Source organism: Triticum urartu, chromosome 6A, assembly GCF_056163025.1.
Source record: "Triticum urartu cultivar PI428250 chromosome 6A, HENAU_Tu73, whole genome shotgun sequence".
NCBI classification, from domain to species: domain Eukaryota; kingdom Viridiplantae; phylum Streptophyta; class Magnoliopsida; order Poales; family Poaceae; genus Triticum; species Triticum urartu.
In genome coordinates, this window is record NC_141878.1 from 577,204,719 (window position 1) to 577,224,916 (window position 20,198).

The 20,198-nt window shown below is 47.4% G+C and overlaps 2 protein-coding genes, 1 long non-coding RNA gene and 2 pseudogenes across 13 annotated transcripts; 1 reads left to right on the plus strand and 4 right to left on the minus strand.

Moving 5' to 3' along the window:
- Nucleotides 1–1,523: 1,523 nt before the first annotated feature.
- Nucleotides 1,524–17,503, plus strand: LOC147966563 (uncharacterized). Of its 11 annotated transcripts, none has more exons than XR_015608990.1 (9): nt 1,528–1,974; nt 2,072–2,268; nt 2,343–2,441; nt 2,554–2,891; nt 6,520–6,833; nt 10,527–10,773; nt 11,408–11,499; nt 13,033–13,213; nt 16,911–17,503. It is a non-coding gene; the product is annotated as an uncharacterized LOC147966563 (long non-coding RNA). The 11 variants fall into 11 exon arrangements; XR_015608988.1 differs by having other exon boundaries at nt 1,537–1,974; nt 2,727–2,891; XR_015608992.1 differs by having other exon boundaries at nt 1,524–1,836; nt 1,915–1,974; nt 2,084–2,891.
- On the minus strand, nt 2,900–6,505 carry LOC125530134 (wall-associated receptor kinase 1-like). Its single transcript, XM_048694535.2, has 2 exons — nt 4,899–6,505; nt 2,900–4,789 (listed from the first exon to the last, which is right to left on the minus strand). Exons 1-2 carry the CDS (start codon nt 5,878–5,880, stop codon nt 3,336–3,338), a joined length of 2,436 nt encoding a protein of 811 aa, XP_048550492.2. The 5' UTR covers nt 5,881–6,505; the 3' UTR covers nt 2,900–3,335.
- On the minus strand, nt 6,842–10,308 carry LOC125530133 (wall-associated receptor kinase 1-like; annotated as a pseudogene).
- Nucleotides 11,817–12,433, minus strand: LOC147966564 (uncharacterized). Its single transcript, XM_087528956.1, has 2 exons — nt 12,223–12,433; nt 11,817–12,142 (listed from the first exon to the last, which is right to left on the minus strand). Exons 1-2 carry the CDS (start codon nt 12,431–12,433, stop codon nt 12,045–12,047), a joined length of 309 nt encoding a protein of 102 aa, XP_087385082.1. The 3' UTR covers nt 11,817–12,044.
- On the minus strand, nt 13,224–16,896 carry LOC125515290 (wall-associated receptor kinase 1-like; annotated as a pseudogene).
- Nucleotides 17,504–20,198: the final 2,695 nt, after the last annotated feature.

A 20,198-nucleotide genomic window follows, 5' to 3' on the forward strand; every position in this document is an offset into this window, starting at 1 on the left:
GATCACATCGTGCCTCGGTTTTACTCGACAACTCTTCCCAGAACTGGACAAATTCTTGGTTGCCCTCGAGGGTACTACATGTTTTGTGGTAGTATTCCCAGTCTTCAAATTCACCCTGCACAATGAAAAAAATTATGAGTAGCACATTCATTGCTAGCTACATACAGTATATGTGCCATGAAGAGCAGCTCTGCAACCAATGCTAACCTATGACTAACATGTATTGTTCTTTTCTAGATTTCCTACTGCACTAACTCAGCCATTTGATCAGTTCAAGTGGGCACATAGAGCAAAAAGTCATTGCAAGGACTAGAGACATGTAAGCAAGGTACCAATGACCAATCTAGGCCATGACTGGAGATTAAGTAACCGACTTCTACAAGCGGAGCCTACACTTTCCTTGCAGACGTCAACTATAAGTCTTTACATAGCTCACCTTTACCAACAATTAAATCCATTTCTAAACTGCGCACGAAGGTTTATAGTTTAGAAGGATGTGTTATATAGTTATGTGGCACTCTGCAAGGACTGTTATCTATTTACATGGTTTGTAAACAAAGTAGGGATAACGGTGCACAGATTTCAGAAACAGCAGGGGCAATGCTTGGCCACGCCATCACTCAGCTTCAGCACAATCGTGCGTTATAATGTTTACGTAATAGTTTACAGCACACAGCACCTTATACTAAGGAATACAATCTTTGAACAACGAACCACTGAAATAGAGAAAACAGTTTATACTAAGGAATACAATCTTTGAACAATGAACCACTGAAATAGTTGCATGGGTCCAAGTGTTCGTTACCTACATTATCCGGAAGCATGAGCCGCTGATAGTCCTGCAAGTGAACGTACTTGCAGTAGTCAGGATCAAAGTCCCACTGAAAATCGCGCTGGTAATACTTATAGTACCATTTGTCCTCCAGATGGGAGGGCAGGAACAGCGCTAAGAGGCTCGCATCATCCATTCCCCGGTATTTCTCCTGCATCAAATCAAATCAAACATCCCGGCAGCAGAGTAATTTAACGCAAAACAGAGTCTATTAGACGCAGAAAGTTGTTGTAAGTTTGTAACATGATATCTTGCCACACATATGTATGCTGTGGTGCTGATGACAAGGCACCTGGTGAGCTCTGATGCGGCACAGCGCGAGGCGTTGGTTGAGCGCCTTGAGCTGCTGCTCGTCGCACCAGGCCGATGACTCGTTGTCGTTGTCGTCGTCTTCAGGTGCAGGGGGACCGCCGTTCAACCCCTCGAAAAGAGAAATGAACTCCCTTTGGAGCTTGTCGTTGTCCCAGTCAAGGCCTTCGATCTGCTCTTGTCCGATTCTCCATGTGCAATCACGGACACCCCTCTGGATCTCCTGCGGGTACGATTCGATCCGAAATCTGGAGGATAATCTGGGATGGTTTGGCGAAGAAGGCGAGGATCGATTTGGCGGGAGATCCACCCACGCAGAAGCCCAACCCAAGCCGTTCCAGCAGAAAAAAGATGCAAGTACCTCTCTTGCTGGGCCGTATTCCCGTCCAGGCCGCGAGGCGGCAGAACGCTTGGCCCGCCAAAGGACCGGGAGGCCCGAGCTGCCGCGGCCCGCTGTGAGTCAGTCACCCACACCGCCCCTTCTTCATCCTCTTCTCCGGCGGTTCTCCCAAACGCCGCGGTCCCGTCCTGCCCGGCGGGTCGTCGGAGGGTTCGACGCCGCTGTCCCGTCCCGTCCATGCAGGTTCCGCGACCCCCTCCTCCTCGCCAGTGCCAGTCCCAGCCCCGCCGCCGCCGCCGCCTCGTCCACTCCACCTCTAAAACCCGCCGCGGCGGAGCTCCAGAAGTGCCGTCAGGTGGGTGCCCGCGAGCTCCTCTCACCTCTGTTTCGGTTCGATTTCCGGAGCTTATGTGGGGTTAATCGATTCCCTAAGTTTGTCTCTGCCGGGTTTGGGGGAATTTTCCGGCTCGACGTCCAAGCAAACATCGACCAGGTGTGGATTAGCAAATTCACAGTGTCAAATCTGTATAGTATATACTTGACCGCTATTGTTCATTCAACCTGACATGGGGGTTCTGAATTTCGTGCAGCTGCTATTGCAGGGGACAGACTTGGCTGATGAGCAACAGAAGAAGGGTAGCATTTGGGAGCTCTTCAGCGAGGCTCAGCCGGAGTAACTTTACTAACCAGTATCTGAAGTTCCAAACCAAAATGAAAACAAACAACGAAGTCTAAAAGACTGTACAGAAGAACTAGGCTATGACAGAAGCTCGTACTATGGAGCAACGTATGCTTTCACATCAGTTGATTGACAATTATGTTGTAACTTATGGCCCTGGGCTTTTATTTACTTGTAACCAGGCAATCTTTCCGTCATGACCACCACAATACAGCTATGTCCGAGTACATCACCTCTACATATGGAGACATATGTCTCTTTCTCAAGCTCTCGCCGACATAGTAAGTTCACAATCTCCAGGGGACTAGCCGCTGTTTTGACAGAACAGGGTACTAGCTTTCATGTCACTGTGCTGTATGTTGCTGATTATGTGCGACTGATCATCTCTGCAAGAATCAAGAAAGTGAAGTTCTGAACCATCAGAATAAACCAAGTTTGCAATTACAAAACTGGGAAGCAAAATCTATATATCTGAATAAGCTATATTCTGAACTTATTTGCTCTGAACATAGCCACCATAGGCCAGTCTAGGGCATATCTAACACAATTTGCTCTCCTTTGTGCAGAAGAATGACCGTTCAGGTGGGATTTGTGGATTAAGGATGCAATAGCAAATGATTTATCATGGGACACTCAAGTGCTATGACATACATTGGAAAGTTTATTCCTTTATAAGGAAGCTCTGACATCAGGAAAGTTCATGAGACACCACCCCTCCAAACGGAAAAAAGGTACATCTTATAAAAAAGTAGAACTTGCAGTTTTTACACATAAACCATCTTGTAGTTTTAGTTTGGATGTTGCCTGCAAATGAAGTTAAGTATTTATTTTTCTGTAGTAGTTGCCTATTCAATAAGTGGATAAAAGATGAGTTGCAAATCCCTTGTATAAGTTTTGTAATCTTTCCATCCTAATAAATTATTGCGGGTTCTCTTTACATTCTATTGCTTTTAACATCTTTTTAATAAAAAGAAAAGAAAAGAAAAGCATCAACCAACTAATGGGCATATTTGCGTATTATGATTTAGATCAATTCTAATATTTAACTGAATTTTACAACCTGTGAGGGGTTTAGTTCACCTTTCTGCAACCACCATATGTGCATATGTTTCTTACATCCGAAAAAACTCATATCTGAAAGGATATGCAGAAAAGATGGAACAAAATATTTTGATCTACAAGCTATAGCTGTATGTACTGCTTGCTTCAAAATCAAGGACGCAATCTTGTGTGAACTTGTAATTAGCATTCCGTGGTTCCATAGCAAGCAAACTCTGTTCCTCCTCTGGATTGGCATCTGCTTGAGCCCACGGGTGGCTGTGGTATCTCCTCAGCATCTCCAACGTCTCTGCAACCTCCTTCATTGTCGGCCGCTCCTCCCCACTCATGTTCAAGCATCTCACAACCAGGTGTGTGATCTCTTCGAGCGCTTCAATTCTCATCTCGTCCCTCACTTGGCTGTCCAGAAGGTCTTGGTGCTGGCCTACCTTCACTGCCACCATGAAGCATAAAACAAGGCTTCTATCTTCCTCTGGCCCATCGAAGTACAGTGCCTTCTTCCTTGTCAGAAGCTCCAATAGGACGACACCAAAGCTGTACACATCACTCTTATCAGTCAGCCGGCATGTCATTAGATATTCCGGGTCAAGGTAACCGCAAGTTCCCTGCACCAACGTTGCCATCTTGGCCTCATCAGTTGGTGCCAGTTTTGATGCTCCGAAATCTGAAACTTTTGCTGTGAGCTTGTGATCCAACAGAATGTTTGCCGTCTTGACATCTCCATGGAGAATCGGTGGCGAGGCTGAAGAGTGCATGTATGCCAGTGCCTCGGCTGACTCTACTGCTATCCGAAGACAGGCGTCGAGGGCTGCGTCAGAGTCAAGGCCCTTACTGCCATGGATGTAGTGGTAAAGGGTACCATTTGAGACGAACTCGTAGACCAGCATGGGCACTTCCACTTCGAGGCAGCATCCGAGCAGCTTGACGACATTCTTGTGGTTGATCTGGGAGAGGATGAACATCTCCCTCGCGAATTCTGTGGTCGGGGCTTCTTCCATCATCTTTGACTTCTTGATCGCCACTATTGTCTTGTCCTCAAGTACACCCTTGTAGACAATGCCGTGCCCGCCGTGGCCAAGAACTTGGTCGGCGGCAAACTCGTTGGTTGCTTTCTCCAACTCTTCCTTGGAAAAGATCTTGAACCCACCAGTGCCTTTGCTGGTGCCATTGTAGTTACGTATCTGCTGCTGCAGGAAGAGGCCTCCATTTACCTCAAAGAACTTCTGCTTTGTTCTGATAAGCTTCCTCTTCTGGAGCCCCAAGTAGAGCCAGAAGGACATGAAAAATGGCAAGAACACTCCAAGGCTGACTCCTGAGTACGATGTTGCATAGCCATTAGTTTTCCAGCAGTAAAATTGCAGGAGCAACCAAAGGGGCAAAAATTGCAGGATTATCTGTTTACCTGTAACTACTTTCAGGGCTAAAGTGAAACTGTCCTTTGGTCGGCAACCATCCTTCCTGGTGGCATCTCCACTTGTCCCAGGAGGACATTGGCAAGTGTAGCTTCCCGGCGTATTTGTGCAGGCCCCGTGGCATGTGTGTTTTCCTTTGCGTTCACACTCGTTGATGTCTTCAGGCAAAAAACTTGTCAGAACATCAGACAAAATGGCAGAAGGATAGCAGACGTTTAAGAAAATATTTAAGTGTTCCAGTTGTAGCAAGATTTATACTGTGAATACCTTTGCATCCATCGTCTAGATAGGGGTTGCCCTCATACCCCTTGGAGCAGTTGCACCGGTACCCTGTGCTGTTTTTGGAGTTGACGCAATGGCTGAGCATGCTCCGGCACGCGTAGTCGGTTGCATTGCGCTTGGCAGCTTTGCAGTTGCGAACGTTCCGGACTGCCCAGTCGAGCACGACGGGCACGGCGAAGTCATCAGTCCGGTTGAGGCTCCCACCGGTGTATTTGGTATTCAACCATTCCGCCTCCACCAAGAACACGTACCGGCAGGTCGTGCTGTTGCTATAGAAGATTGGGTCTGTCTGCTCCTTTGGGATGTCGAGCAGGTATGGCTCGAAGTAGTCCACAGCAGCGGGTATCCCGCTCTGGCAGCAGGCGACGCCTGTGCATGAACCTGGCAAGGTGAACTTTGACGGACCACACACGCTCATGCAACCACTGACGTAGTAGCCAGCAGTGTCGACGAAGTAACCAAGGTTGGGGCAGCCAAGCGCGACGAGGCGGTTCCTCGCCTGGGAGAAGAGGAGGTGGCTGTTGATGAGTGGCACGGGCGTGGCGCCATTACGGCTGATGATGCTCCCGCTGCTGTTGTAGCAGTGGCGTGTCACGTTGATGTAGGCCCAGGCCTCCCCGGTCCCAATGGATAGGTTGGTGATCTGGACGCCATAGCCAGTTACGGCAAGCCACGGGACCGGGAGGGAGTCATCACACTCAAGCTGGAAACCACCTCGGCCATCGTCGCGGTAGCAACCGGCACCGATGCCGAAGGGGTAGGGGATCGTGATGTTGCCACACTTGTCCTGGCAGCCTGGCCGCACAACCTGCCGAGGCGGCTGCTGCTCCTCCTGAGCTGAGGCTTGTGTCACTGACAGTAGCAACAGCAGCACGAGCTGTACAACCAGTGTGGTTGCCATTCTTGCTAAGCTGCTCTGCTCAGAGACTTCTGAGGAAGTGGGAAGTGTCAGTTGCTGAAGAATCATGGAAGTCCATATATGCGCAGGGATGCTGAACAATCTGTTCACTAGCTAGGACTGGGTCAATTGCCCAGTACTAGTTAATGATGTTCTGTTATGCTTTATCTAGAGTGCTGATGGTGACGACGGCGACCAGAGCTTCGCCATTTAGCCAATGGCGGAACTTGTTTAACCAGGCAGCTCTTGGCAGAGCCATACATGTCGCCACATGTCAGTACAAAGAGTTTCTGATGGTTATTCTAAAATTTTGTCATGTATGCCTACATGAGAAGAGAACTTTAGGCCTGTTAATGCTAGTGGAGACTAAAGTGGTAAATTGCACCGCCGGCAATCATTGGCTCTTTCGTTGTCCATGTAATTTAGTTGACCAAGCTTACTACGGCCACCTGATCCAGTCCAGCACGTGAGACATAACTGGAGACAAAAACTAGCATCGCCGTTTAGTTTGTTGTGAGAATATTTTCTGTTGGAACTTCTTCTTTTGAGAATCTTCCTTGTTCAGTATGTTCGTTGTACAGAATATTTTCTGTACATTGCCTGTAAAGATAACCTCAGGTCTAAATAATGCCGTACACTCACTTAACGTTTTGGTAAGAAGAACATTTGTTGCATAAACCTCATGTTTCTTTTTACTGACCTAGACAGAAAAATAAACACGGACCCCTACCTGTCAGCAAGCAGAACTATTCTGCCCCTCTGAGTCTCTGATCCGGTAGAGGAACTCTTCTTTAGATTCACCACCTCTATTCACAGCAGTGACGAACCTTTCTGCCTGCCAGCCGGAGGCAAAGCAGTCTAGCCTTTAATGGAGCGTTAGTGCCCAAGCTCCCCGTCTTTGGTCAATCAGAGCTGCACGGATCAACTGGTGGAGGCTATCTTAATTTAAATGCTTTTCTGGTGGCTGTTCGAGTGAATCGTGCGTCGTGCACACAGGCTCGACATTGGTTGCAGCTTCGCAGGTATGAAATGCCATAGGCTTGAAACCGATGGTGTTGGATTTCCCTGTTCTGTTTGTTGTGTATATCTTGCACTGTATTGTTATTCTATTATGAATAATTTGGACGGAATTTAACAAATACAAAATTGCTGTTCTTTTATTGTTTTAAATGTCTTTTAATTAAGATGATTTTTTTAACCAATTAATGAGCATAGTTTTTAAAATTTAATTAATGTGCATAGCTACATACTTGGAGTATTGATCTGGAACATTTCTAGAATTTCACTGAATTGTGAAACCTGTGAGGTTAGATCTTGGCAGTGTTCAGTTTTCGGCCACCATCATATGTGCATTTGTTTTCTTACATCCAAAAGAATTCATATATAAGGGAATGTGCAGAAATAACGATACAAAATAGTTGGATTTACGACCTAAAGCTGAATGTACTTCCTTCAAAAATCAAGGATGTAATCCTGCGTGAACTTGTAAGTCACATTCTGTTGGTTCATAACAAGCAAGCTCTGCTCCTCCGGATTCCCATCCGCTTGAGCCCACGGATGGTGCTGGTATCTCCTCAGCATCTCCAGCCTCTCCGCAACCTCCTTCATCGTCGGCCGTTCCTCCCCACTCATGTTCAAGCATCTTATCACGAGGTGCGTGATCTCTTCGAGCACTTCGATTCTCATCTCATCCCTCACTTGTCTGTCCAGAAGCTCTTGGTGCTGACCTACCTTCGCTGCCGTCATGAAGCATAAAACGAGGCTTCTATCTTTTGCCGACCCGTCCAAGTACAACGCCTTCTTCCTAGTTAGAAGCTCCAATAGGACGACGCCAAAGCTGTACACATCACTCTTGTCAGTCAGCAAGCATGTTATTAGGTATTCTGGATCAAGGTAACCACAAGTTCCTTGCACCAGCGTTGCAATCGTGGCCTCATCAGTTGGTGCCAATTTTGATGCTCCAAAATCAGAAACTTTTGCTGTGAGCTTGTCATCCAACAAAATGTTTGCTGTCTTGACGTCTCCATGGATGATTGGCGGCGAGGCCGAAGAGTGCATGTACGCCAATGCCTCGGCTGACTCTACTGCTACCCGAAGACAGGTGCCAAAAGCTGTGTCGGAGTTGATACCCTTGCCACCATGGATGTATTGGTCGAAGGTGCCATTTGAGATGAACTCGTACACCAGCATGGGCACTTCTGCTTCGAGACAGCATCCGAGCAGCTTGACGACATTCCTGTGGTTGATCTGGGAGAGGATGAACATCTCCCTCGCGAATTCTTTGGTCTGGGCCTCTTCCATCATCTTTGACTTCTTGATCGCCACCACTGTCTTGTCCTCAAGGACACCCTTGTAGACAATGCCGTGTCCTCCATGGCCGAGAACACGGTCGGCTGCAAAGTTTTTGGTCGCTTTCTCCAGCTCTTCCTTGGAAAAGATCTTGAACCCACCAGTGCCTTTGCTGTTGCCATTGTAGTTATGTATTTGCTGCTGCAGGAAGATGCCTCCATTTAGCTCGAAGAACTTCTGCTTTGTTCTGATAAGCTTCCGCTTCTGGAGTCCCAAGTAGAGCCAGAAGCACATGAAAAATGGCAAGAACACTCCAAGGCTGATTCCTGAGTATGATGAGGCATTGGCATTAGTTTTCCAGCATCAACCAAAGGAGCAAAAATTGCAGGATTATATGTTTACCTGTAACTACTTTCACGGCTAAAGTGAAACTGTCCTTTGGCTGGCAACCATTCTTCACGGTGGCATCTCCACTAGTCCCAGGAGGGCATTGGCAAGTGTAGCTTCCGGGCGTATTTGTGCAGACCCCGTAGCATGCGTGTTTTCCTTTCTGCTCACACTCATTGATGTCTTCAGTTAAATGGCAGAAGGACAGTAGACATTTGTCAGAGCACGAGACAAAATTGGCAGAAGGACAGTAGAGGTTTAACAAAAAAAGTTAAACTGGACAATTTTTGTTGTCCAGTTGTATCAGGATCAAATATCGGTGAATACCTTTGCATCCATCGTATAAATAGGGGTTGCCCTCATATCCCTTGGAGCAGCCGCAACGGTACCCAGCGCCGTTTTTGGAGTTAACGCACTTGCTGAGCGTGCTCCGGCATGCATATGTGGTTGCATTCTTCCTAGCGCCTCTGCAGTTTTCCACGTTCCGGACAGCCCAGTCGAGCACGACAGGCACGGCGAAGTCGTCGGTCTTGTTGTGGTTCTTGCTGGTGTAGTTGGTATGTAACCACGTCGCCTCCACCAAGAACACATACCGGCAGGTCACACTGTTTACATAGATGATCAGGTCTCCCTTGCTCTTTGGGATGTCGAGCAGGTACGGCTGATAGTAGTCGACAGCAGGGGGTATCATGCTCTGGCAGCAGCCGACACCTGTGCAGGATCCTGATGCAGTGGATTTCCGTGGCCGGCACACGGCCATGCAGCCACTGACGTAGTAGCCGTCAATGCCGTTGAAGTAGCCGAGGTTGGGGCAGCCGAGCACGACGAGGCGGTTCTTGGTGTCCGAGAAGAGGAGGTTGGTCCCAACGAGTGGTACAGCTACCGGGCCGCCTTGGCTGATGACGCTCCCCTTGCTGTTATAGCAGCGGCGAGTCACGTTGAGGGAGGCATGGGCCTCGCCGGTGCTAATGGATAAGCTGGTGATCTGGATGCCGTAGTCAGCTACGGTGAGCCGTGGGACTGGTAAGGAGTCGTCACACAAAAGCTGGAAGCCACCTCGGCCATCGTCGCGGAAGCAACCTGCGCCGATGCCAAAGGGGTAGGTAATGGTGATGTTGCCGCACTTGTCACGGCAGCCCGGCTGCACAACATGTTCCGGCGGCGTCTGCTGCTGCTGCTGCTGCTCCTGAGCTGAGACTCGAGTTACTGGCAGTAGCAACAGCAGCACGACCAGTGTCATCGCCATTCTTGCTCTGCTGGTCTGTTAAGAGACTGTTGAGGAAGTGGGAAGTGTTAGCTGCTGAAGAGTCATGCTAGTCCATATATGCACGCGGATGCTGAAGATTCAGTCACCAGCTAGGACCAGATCAACTATACCCAGCATTAGTGAATGATGTTCTCGTCAGGTGTTATCCAGAGTGCACACGGATGCTGAAGGCCTGAAGATTCTGTCACTAGCTTGGACCGGGTCCGGTCAATCATACCCAGCATTAGTAAATGATGTTCTCATTATGTGTTATCCAGGGTGCTGACGGTGACGACAGCTTTGCCATTTAGCCAATGTCAGAACTTGTTTAACTAGGCCACTCTTGGCAGAGCCATGCATGTCGCCACATGTCAGTCGAAAGAGTTTCTGATGGTTGTTCTGAAATTTTGGCATCTGTACCCAGCTGAAAAGAGAAGTTTTGTCTTGGAGATGCTAGTGGGTTAGTGGTTAATTGAACTGCCGGTGATCATTGGCTCTTTCATTATCCATGTAATCTAGTTGATTGAGTTTACTATGGCCACTTGATGGCCTGATCCAGTCCAGCACATGAGACATCACTTGGGACGAACAGCTGCTCACTTACAAAACTAGCATAGCTGTTTAGTTTCTTGTGAGAATATTTTCTCCGAACTTTTTATTTGTGAGAAGCATCCTGGTTCAGTATCTACAACTCTAAGAAAATCACAGCTCTAAATAATGTACTCACTTAACCATTTGTAAGAACATTTGTTGCACGCATAAAACTCATGTTTCTTCTTACTGACTTTGACAGGAGAAATGAACATGAACAGGGGACTGTCAGCGAGCAGAAATATTTCTGCCCCTCTGAATCTCTTATCCCGTCGAGGGTGCACACAGGCTCGGCAATGGTCGCAGGTACAAAATGCTTTAGGCCCGAAACCAGTGAACTGGGCTTGGGCATGTATATGATAGGCAGTGCGCTGGATCAGCGGAAGCAATCCGTCCGAACTCCTTTCACAGGCCGAACTCAGGCGATCTTCTTTACCATCTCAGTTCAGGTGGGAAACAAATGATCTCATCATATTCAGACCATACAGCCGCATCCACATTGTTCTTCAATTTATTGTTTGTGGGAACTTGCATTTCTGTTTTTACTTTGAAAAGAATTCAAGTCTTGGTATACTTTTGCAAAAGAACAGCACACACTAGCCAGTGGCAGAACTTGTTTAACCAGGAAGCTCTTGGCAGAGACATACATGTCGCCACATGTTGGCACAAAGAGTTTCCAATGCTTATTCTGATTTTTTTGACATGTGTACCTACCTGAAAAGAGATGTTTTGTCTTGTAGACAGCTAGTGTAGTAGTGGTTAACTGAACTGCCGGTGGTCATTCTCTCTTTCATTATCCGTATAATGTAGTTGACCGAGTTTACTACAGCCACTTGATGACCTCATCCAGTCCAGCACGTGAGACATCACTCGAGACGAACTGGTGCTCGCTTACAAAACTTACATCGTCGTTTAGATATTTTTTGTGACTGTTGGAACTTTTTGTTGTGAGAATCTTCCTGGTTCAGTATCTACAACCCTAAGAGAATCACATGTCTAAATAATGCACACTCACTTAACCTTTTGGTAAGGACATTTTGTTGCATGCATAAAACTCATGTTTCCTCTTACTGGTCTGAACAGGAATAATGAACATGGACTCCTACCGGTCAGATTCTGCCCCTCTGAATCTTTGACCCCGTCGAGGGTCCGCACAGGCTCGAAAGTGGTCGCAGGTACGTAATGCTATATACTTGAAACCGGTGAAATGGTGCTGGATTTCCTTGTTCTGTTTGTTGTCTGTACTTGCTGTGTATTACCATCCTGTTACGAGTTTAAATTTTTTGTGGGTATTAGAGTTTAATAGGATGGATTTTAACAAGAGCAAACTTGCAGTTTCTTTTAGCACAACCTCAGCAGTGTGGGGCAATGTTTGTCGATCGAAACGCACGTCGAGCCTGTTCAAGTCTCGTTTGATGTTTTCTGAAACTGTTTGTGCTTTCCCTTGTCAACAATTCATCACACTGACCCTTTCTCAAAAACCGAGCTAGTTCGATCTGAATGCTCACTGTTTTCTCCCATTATTACAACTGATGCTGCAACCTTACAGTTACTGAGCGAAGGCGGCATCATACTTAGTAACTTAAACATAGCAGATTGACGCTGCCTTACTTATTGAACAATATATATAAAGCATCCTTGAACACTCCGGCACCTTTATTCATTGATAGACCTAGTGATGGTCCATGCCGTGGCATGCTCACCCTGTGATGTGATCTCTTCAGGCAGCGTTTGGAGGAAGGGGTGGGAGCTTGAATCCCGGCACAGGCGCGATGAACTTGCGTTCCTCCATGCCGCCGGCCCGGCTGCTTTCCTCGCCTGATGACAAACATATTTAAGTTAGCACATATCAATGCAACAGCCAGCACATATTAAGTTACAGGAGAATCATCTAGTACCTTCTTGCACCCAAGAAATGGCGCGGCGGCGGGCAGCAGAAGCAGCAGTCTCTGATGGCTGCATGCCACTAGGGGGGCCTCCCTTCATGCCTTGCATCCAGCCGAGGCTCCGCCGGGCGCGCCCGAGCGGCGGAACGGCGTGGCCATGGGCGAGATCGCCGGCCACAAGGACGAGAAAAAGCACAGCCATGAGCGCTGTTTTGGATGCCATTCTTCTTGCCGCCTCTGCTCCTCTTTTGCTAGCTGCTGGATCTACCCCAAACACGTGTAGTCTGCACTGCACATGGCCGGGGAATGCAGATATATAGCACAAGTGTGGAACGATGCATGTTACTGCTACTACTCTGCAGACTCGGTAGGTTAGGCCTTTGATGAGATGATGAGTGCGTAGCAAATGAATGGAGGAATCAGTATCTTGTAGCGCCGCAAAGGAGGTTTCCATCGTACACATTGTCAGGTCAGCCCCAACACACACACACACACACACACACACACACAAATGTTCTCATCATATTCAGACCTTGCAACTGCTTCTACACTCTTCTTGGATCTAGTGATCTGCTGGAATTCGCATTTCTGCTTCTACTTTGAAAACAATTTAATTAAATCATATCATTTAAAAACAGAAATTCAAATCACATGAAAAATAGACAAAAAACCGGCCGTATGCGTATATACGGAGCGTAGACTTGGCTCGCATTTGCGATGCGTGTATGCATTCTTCCTTGTTAGAAGCTCCAATTGGTTACCTTTTGCCGACCCGTCCAAGTACCTTTATTCACAGCAGTGACAAACCTTTCTGCCTTGCAGCCGGAGGCAAAGCAGTCTAGCCTTTAATGGAGCGTTGGTACCCAAGCTCCCCGTCTCTGGTAAATCAAAGCTGCACAGATCAACTGGCAGAGGCTATCTTAATTTATAGGCATTTTCTGGTGGCTGTTCGAGCAAATAGTGCATCTTGCACACAGGCTCGACAATGGTTGCGGGTTCGCAGGTATGAAATGCTATATGCTATAGGCTTGAAACCGATGATGTTGGATTTCCTTGTTCTGTTTGTTGTGTATATCTTGCATTGTATTATTATTATTCTATTATGAATAATTAGGATGGAATTTAACAAATGCAAAATTCCCGTTCTTTTATTGTTTTAAATGTCTTTTAATGAAGATAAAAAATTAACCAATTAATGAGCATAGTTTTTAAATTTAATTAATGTGCATAGTTACATACTTGGAGTATTGATCTGGAGCATTTCTAAAATTTCACTGAATTGTGAAACCTGTGCGGTTAGATCTCTGCAGTGTTCATTTTTCTGCCACCATCATATGTGCGTTTGTTTTCTTACATCCAAAAGAATTCATATATAAGGGAATGTGCAAAAATAATGATACAAAATATTTTGATTTACGAGCTAAAGATGAATGTACTGCTTCCTTCAAAAATCAAGGATGTAATCCTGCGTGAACTTGTAATTCACATTCTGTTGGTTCATAACAAGCAAGCTCTGCTTCTCCTCCGGATTTGCATCCGCTTGAGCCCACGGATGGTGCTGGTATCTCCTCAGCATCTCCAGCTTCTCTGCAACCTCCTTCATTGTCGGCCGTTCCTCCCCACTCATGTTTAAGCATCTTATCACAAGGTGCATGATCTCTTCAAGCACTTCGATTCTCATCTCATCCTTCACTTGTCTGTCCAGAAGCTCTTGGTGCTGACCTACCTTCACTGCCGTCATGAAGCATAAAACGAGGCTTCTATCTTCTCCCGGCCCTTCCAAGTACAATGCCTTCTTCCTTGTCAGAACCTCCAAAAGCACGACACCAAAGCTGTATACATCACTCTTGTCAGTCAGCAGGCATGTCATTAGGTATTCTGGATCAAGGTAACCGCAAGTTCCTTGCACCAACGTTGCCATTTTGGCCTCATCAGTTGGTGCCAATTTTGATGCTCCGAAATCTGAAACTTTTGCCGTGAGCTTGTGATCCAACAGAATGTTTGCTGTCTTGATGTCTCCATGGAGGATTGGCGGCGAGGCCGAAGAATGCATGTATGCCAGTGCCTCGGCTGACTCTACCGCTACCCGAAGACAGGTGCCAAATGCTATGTCAGAGTTGATGCCCTTGTCACCATGTATGTAGTGGTACAGTGTACCGTTTGAGACGAACTCGTAGACCAACATGGGCACTTCGGCTTCAAGGCAGCATCCAAGCAGCTTGACGACATTTCTGTGGTTTATCTGGGAGAGGATGAACATCTCCCTTGCGAATTCCTTGGTCGGGGCCTCTTCCATCTTTGACTTTTTGATCGCCACCACTGTCTTGTCCTCAAGGACACCCTTGTAGACAATGCCGTGTCCTCCATGGCCGAGAACACGGCCAGCTGCAAAGTTTTTGGTCGCTTTCTCCAGCTCTTCCTTGGAAAAGATCTTGAACCCACCAGTTCCTTTGCTGGTGCCATTGTAGTTACTTATCTGCTGCTGCAGGAAGAGGCCTCCATTTAGCTCGAAGAACTTCTGCTTTGTTCTGATAAGCTTCCTCTTCTGGAGCCCCAAGTAGAGCCAGAAGAACATGAAAAATGGCAAGAACACTCCAAGGCTGACACCTGTGTACGACATATTGCATAGCCCTTAGTTCTGCAGCAGCAAAATAGCATGAAAAACAAAAGGGGCAAAAATTGAAGATCTGTCTGTTTACCTGTAACTATTTTCAGTACTAAAGTGAAACTGTCGTTTGGCCGGCAGCCATTCTTCGCTGTGGCATCTCCACTAGTCCCAGGAGGGCACTCGCAAGTGTAGCTTCCCGGCGTATTTATGCAGACTCCGTAGCATGCGTCTTTTTCTTCGTGTTCACACTCATTGATGTCTTCAGTTTGGCAAAACTTGTTGTTAGAGGATGAGGCAAAAATGGTAGAAGGACAGTAGACATTTAACTAAATGGGACAACAGTTGAGTAATGTTCCAGTTGCAGCAAGATCAATATCTGTGAATACCTTTGCATCCATCGTCTAGATAGGGATTGCCCTCATACCCCTTGGAGCACTTGCACCGGTACCCAGCGCCGTTTCTGGAATTGACGCACTGGCTGACCGTGCTCCGGCATGCGTACTTGGTTTCGTTGCGCTTAGCAGCTCTGCAGTTCCTGACGCTCCGTACTGCCCAGTCGAGAACGACAGGCACGGCGAAGTCGTCTGTCCGGTTGAAGTTCTCGCCGGTGTAGCCGGTACTTAACCACTCCGTCTCCACCAAGAACACGTACCGGCAGGTCGTGCTCTTTCCATAGAAGATCGGGTCTCCCTTGTTCTTCGGCATGTCGAGCAGGCTCGGCTGGTAGTAGTCGACGCCGGCGGGTATCGTGCTCTGGCAGCAGGTGACACCTGTGCAGGACCCTGACGCATTGAATTTCTGTGGCTGGCACATGGCCATGCAACCACTGACGTAGTAGCCGGCAACGTCGTTGAGGTAGCCGAGGTTGGGGCAGCCCAGCACGACGAGGCTGTTCTTGGTGGCCGAGAAGAGGAGGTTGGTCTTGACGAGTGGTACAGCTACCGGGCCGCCATGGCTGATGATGCTCCCCTTGCTGTTGTAGCAGTGGCGTGATGCGTTGAGGGAGGCCTGGGCCTCGCCGGTGCTAATGGATAAGCCGGTGATCTGGATGCCGTAGTCAGCCACGGTCAGCCGTGGCACTGGTAGGGTGTCCTCACACAAAAGCTGGAAGCCACCTCGGCCATCGTCGCGGAAGCAACCCGCGTCGATGCCAAAGGGGTAGGGGATGGTGATGTTGCCGCACTTTTCACGGCAGCCTGGCTGCACAACATGTTGCGTCGGCTGCTGCTGCTGCTGCTCCTGAGCTGAGACTCGAGTTACTGGCAGTAGCAACAGCAGCACGACCAGTGTCATCGCCATTCTTGCTCTGCTGGTCTGTTAAGAGACTGTTGAGGAAGTGGGAAGTGTTAGCTGCTGAAGAGTCATGCTAGTCCATATATGCACGCGGATGCTGAAGATTCAGTCACCAGCTAGGACCAGATCAACTATACCCAGCATTAGTGAATGATGTTCTCGTCAGGTGTTATCCAGAGTGCACACGGATGCTGAAGGCCTGAAGATTCTGTCACTAGCTTGGACCGGGTCCGGTCAATCATACCCAGCATTAGTAAATGATGTTCTCATTATGTGTTATCCAGGGTGCTGACGGTGACGACAGCTTTGCCATTTAGCCAATGTCAGAACTTGTTTAACTAGGCCACTCTTGGCAGAGCCATGCATGTCGCCACATGTCAGTCGAAAGAGTTTCTGATGGTTATTCTGAAATTTTGGCATCTGTACCCAGCTGAAAAGAGAAGTTTTGTCTTGGAGATGCTAGTGGGTTAGTGGTTAATTGAACTGCCGGTGATCATTGGCTCTTTCATTATCCATGTAATCTAGTTGATTGAGTTTACTATGGCCACTTGATGGCCTGATCCAGTCCAGCACATGAGACATCACTTGGGACGAACAGCTGCTCACTTACAAAACTACCATAGCTGTTTAGTTTCTTGTGAGAATATTTTCTCCGCACTTTTTATTTGTGAGAAGCTTCCTGGTTCAGTATCTACAACTCTAAGAAAATCACAGCTCTAATTAATGTACTCACTTAACCATTTGTATGAACATTTGTTGCACGCATAAAACTCATGTTTCTTCTTACTGACTTTGACAGGAAAAATGAACATGAACAGGGGCCTGTCAGCGGGCAGATATATTTCTGCCCCTCTGAATCTCTTATCCCGTCGAGGGTGCACACAGGCTCGGCAATGGTCGCAGGTAAAAACTGCTTTAGGCCTGAAACCAGTGAACTGGGCTTGGGCATGTATATGATAGGCAGTGCGCTGGATCAGCGGAAGCAATCCGTCCGAACTCCTTTCACAGGCCGAACTCAGGCGATCTTTACCATCTCATCATATTCAGACAATACAGCCGCATCCACACTCTTCTTCAATTTATTGTTTGCGGAACTTGCATTTCTGTTGTTACTTTGAAAAGAATTCAAGTCTTGGTATACTTTTGCAAAAGAACAGCACACACTAGCCAGTGGCAGAACTTGTTTAACCAGGCAGCTCTTGGCAGAGACATACATGTCGCCACATGTCGGCACAAAGAGTTTCCAATGCTTATTCTGATTTTTTGACATGTGTACCTACCTGAAAAGAGATGTTTTGTCTTGTAGACAGCTAGTGTAGTAGTGGTTAACTGAACTGCCGGCGGCCATTGTCTCTTTCATTATCCGTATAATGTAGCTGACCGAGTTTACTACAGCCGCTTGATGACCTCATCCAGTCCAGCACGTGAGACATCACTCGAGACGAACTTGTGCTCGCTTACAAAACTTACATCGCCGTTTAGATATTTTTTTGTGACTGTTGGAACTTTTTGTTGTGAGAATCTTCCTGGTTCAATATCTACAACCCTAAGAGAATCACATGTCTAAATAATGCACACTCACTTAACCTTTTGGTAAGGACATTTTGTTGCATGCATAAAACTTATATTTCCTCTTACTGGCCTGAACAGGAATAATGAACATGGACTCCTACCGGTCAGATTCTGTCCCTCTGAATCTTTGACCCCGTCGAGGGTGAGCACAGGCTTGAAAGTGGTCACGGGTACGTAAAATAGCACATGCAGATGCAGATATATAGCACAAGTGTGGATCGGTGCACAAGTGTGGATCATTAGACTCCGCTCGCATTTGCGCTGCGTGTGTGCCTCAACGTCTATACATCGTCGCTCGTATAGACTCGGCTCGCATTTGTGATACGTGTGTGCCTCAACGTCTATACGTCAGTCTTTTGGCTTGCAAACCCGATTAGCCAGCGCTAACTAGCCCGTGATTGCTTCCTCGGCTCTACTTACGGCAAGAGCAGCCTAATTAAGCCGCACATCTGATTTGTAAGCGAGCCGTGCGGGACTATCACTACACCACGGTCGTTGATTGAAGGCATTTTTTTAAGGGCATCTTGAAAACGCCTCGGATTGATTAGTTTTGGAGGCGTTTTAGGAAAGTGCCTCGGATTGATGCAGCTATGGAGGCGTTGTAGGAAACTGCCTCTGATTGATGTAGCTATGGAGGCGATTTAAGAAAGTGCCTCGGATTGATGTAGCTATGGAGGCGATTTAAGAAAGTGCCTCGGATTGATGAGCTATGAAGGCGTTTTAGAAAATTGCCTCGGAATGAAGGTGGTGACCGCAGGTGGCCGAGCTGCTGCTATGTGCATGAATGAGACTCAGCTCGCGGGTGTCGCCGTTTAATCGCAACGTCGAGGCAGCCGAACGCCGGCGCTGGAGAAGACGGTGACGTTGTTTTGGACCGTGAGACATGCCTGTGTATATATATGTTAAAAGACGTCCCTTCCCATTGGAGTACAGACAGCTACCTTGGTGTACTGGTCGGTGATCAGCTGTTACACACAAGATGTGCTGTGTTCGAACAATCCGACGAGGCCTAGCGGTGTAAAATCGATGATTCATTGTCTCTGAGCAGGGAAGAAATATAGAAGTTATGGTCGCCGGTACACGTGTCGCCGGAGTTGGGAGAGAAATACGAAAAATCTGCCTCGTCACTTGCTGAAAAGAAAATTAAACGAATTTGTCATCTCAACCTGAACAGGCGAAGCTAATGATGCATGGTTCCTGAAGATTCATATGATGGAGTAGATGTATTTTGGCGGCGGTGCTGACCAATCAGTTCGTTCGCTGTGTCTCAGGCAAAGCAGTTTTAGTCCCATACTGCTTATGGAACAGTAGTTTGACCACCTTAAAAAGACAGGGCAATCAGGTTGCTTCAGGATAACAGCTACGAGAGAAGGAGCCTGCGCTAACGGGCCTGTCCATTTCAGCCCAAGTAATACAATGCAACAGCCCAATTGAAGGTAGTGAGAAGAGAGACTAATAAGCGCTTCTCACCTCAAATAAAAAAAACGAGACCTACAGGAAATAGATAAGCGCTTAGCTGGGCCTGATCCACTATTTATGTTTTCCCGTTGCTGGAGTTTAGCGGCACTTCTGCAAATCGTCGAAAAGCTTTCGAGGCACTTTTCAAAAATGCCGTCGAATTAAGTCTTCCGAGGCATTATTGTTTAACGCCTTGATTAACATTCCCCTTCACGACCATTTCTAGCAATTTTCAAAGACGCCCCAGAACATATTTGAAGGCATTTTAGAGACTTTGGGAGGCATTTTAAAACGCCTTCTAATGTGAGTCGTGTTGTAGTGTATTAAGCAGCTATAAGTGCACGCGGCCTAATTTAAGCAGCAATAATACTATACGTACACGATCTTCATACAAACCTTTACAGGCAGACGACGTGGCCTCATCTAATTGCCCCCCCCCCCTGATTTTCAGTGGTGGGCCCGCCCTCCTAATTTAATCTCTGCCAATCACAACCGCTCAGCCCTGTAAACCCCCTGTAAAATGCCCGTACGTCTAGCATTACTCTTTAAGCAGTAAGCGCACGCTGGACGGCCCAGCAGCCGAAATTCGTAACCTACGGGCCGTGGTCCGCTAGGTTGCTCCCATCGAACCAAGGAACGAGAAGGCGTGGACTGCTCTGTGGAAGATGTCGATTCCTTCAAAGATAAAGGTTTTCTTGTGGCGGCTGGGGCGTCATTCTCTGCCAACGACCGATGTTTTGCACCACAGAAACATGGCGCAGCAGGATGATGCCCATTGTGCGGCTGCCGGGACTCCTGGAGACATGCGTTAGTGTCATGCACCATGGCGATATGTGTATGGGCCTTATCGGATGAGGAAACAGTCTCAAAGATGGCGCAACTTGATGATCCCAGTGCTAGGAATTGGCTGTTTGAACTGTTCGGATCTTTGGAACGCTCAAAGTTCACAAAGATGGTGGTAACCTTATGGGCGCTGTGGTATGCGAGGCGGAAAGCAATTTACGAATCAATCTTCCAAAGCCCTCAATACACTATATCTTTTGTGAACGACTTTATA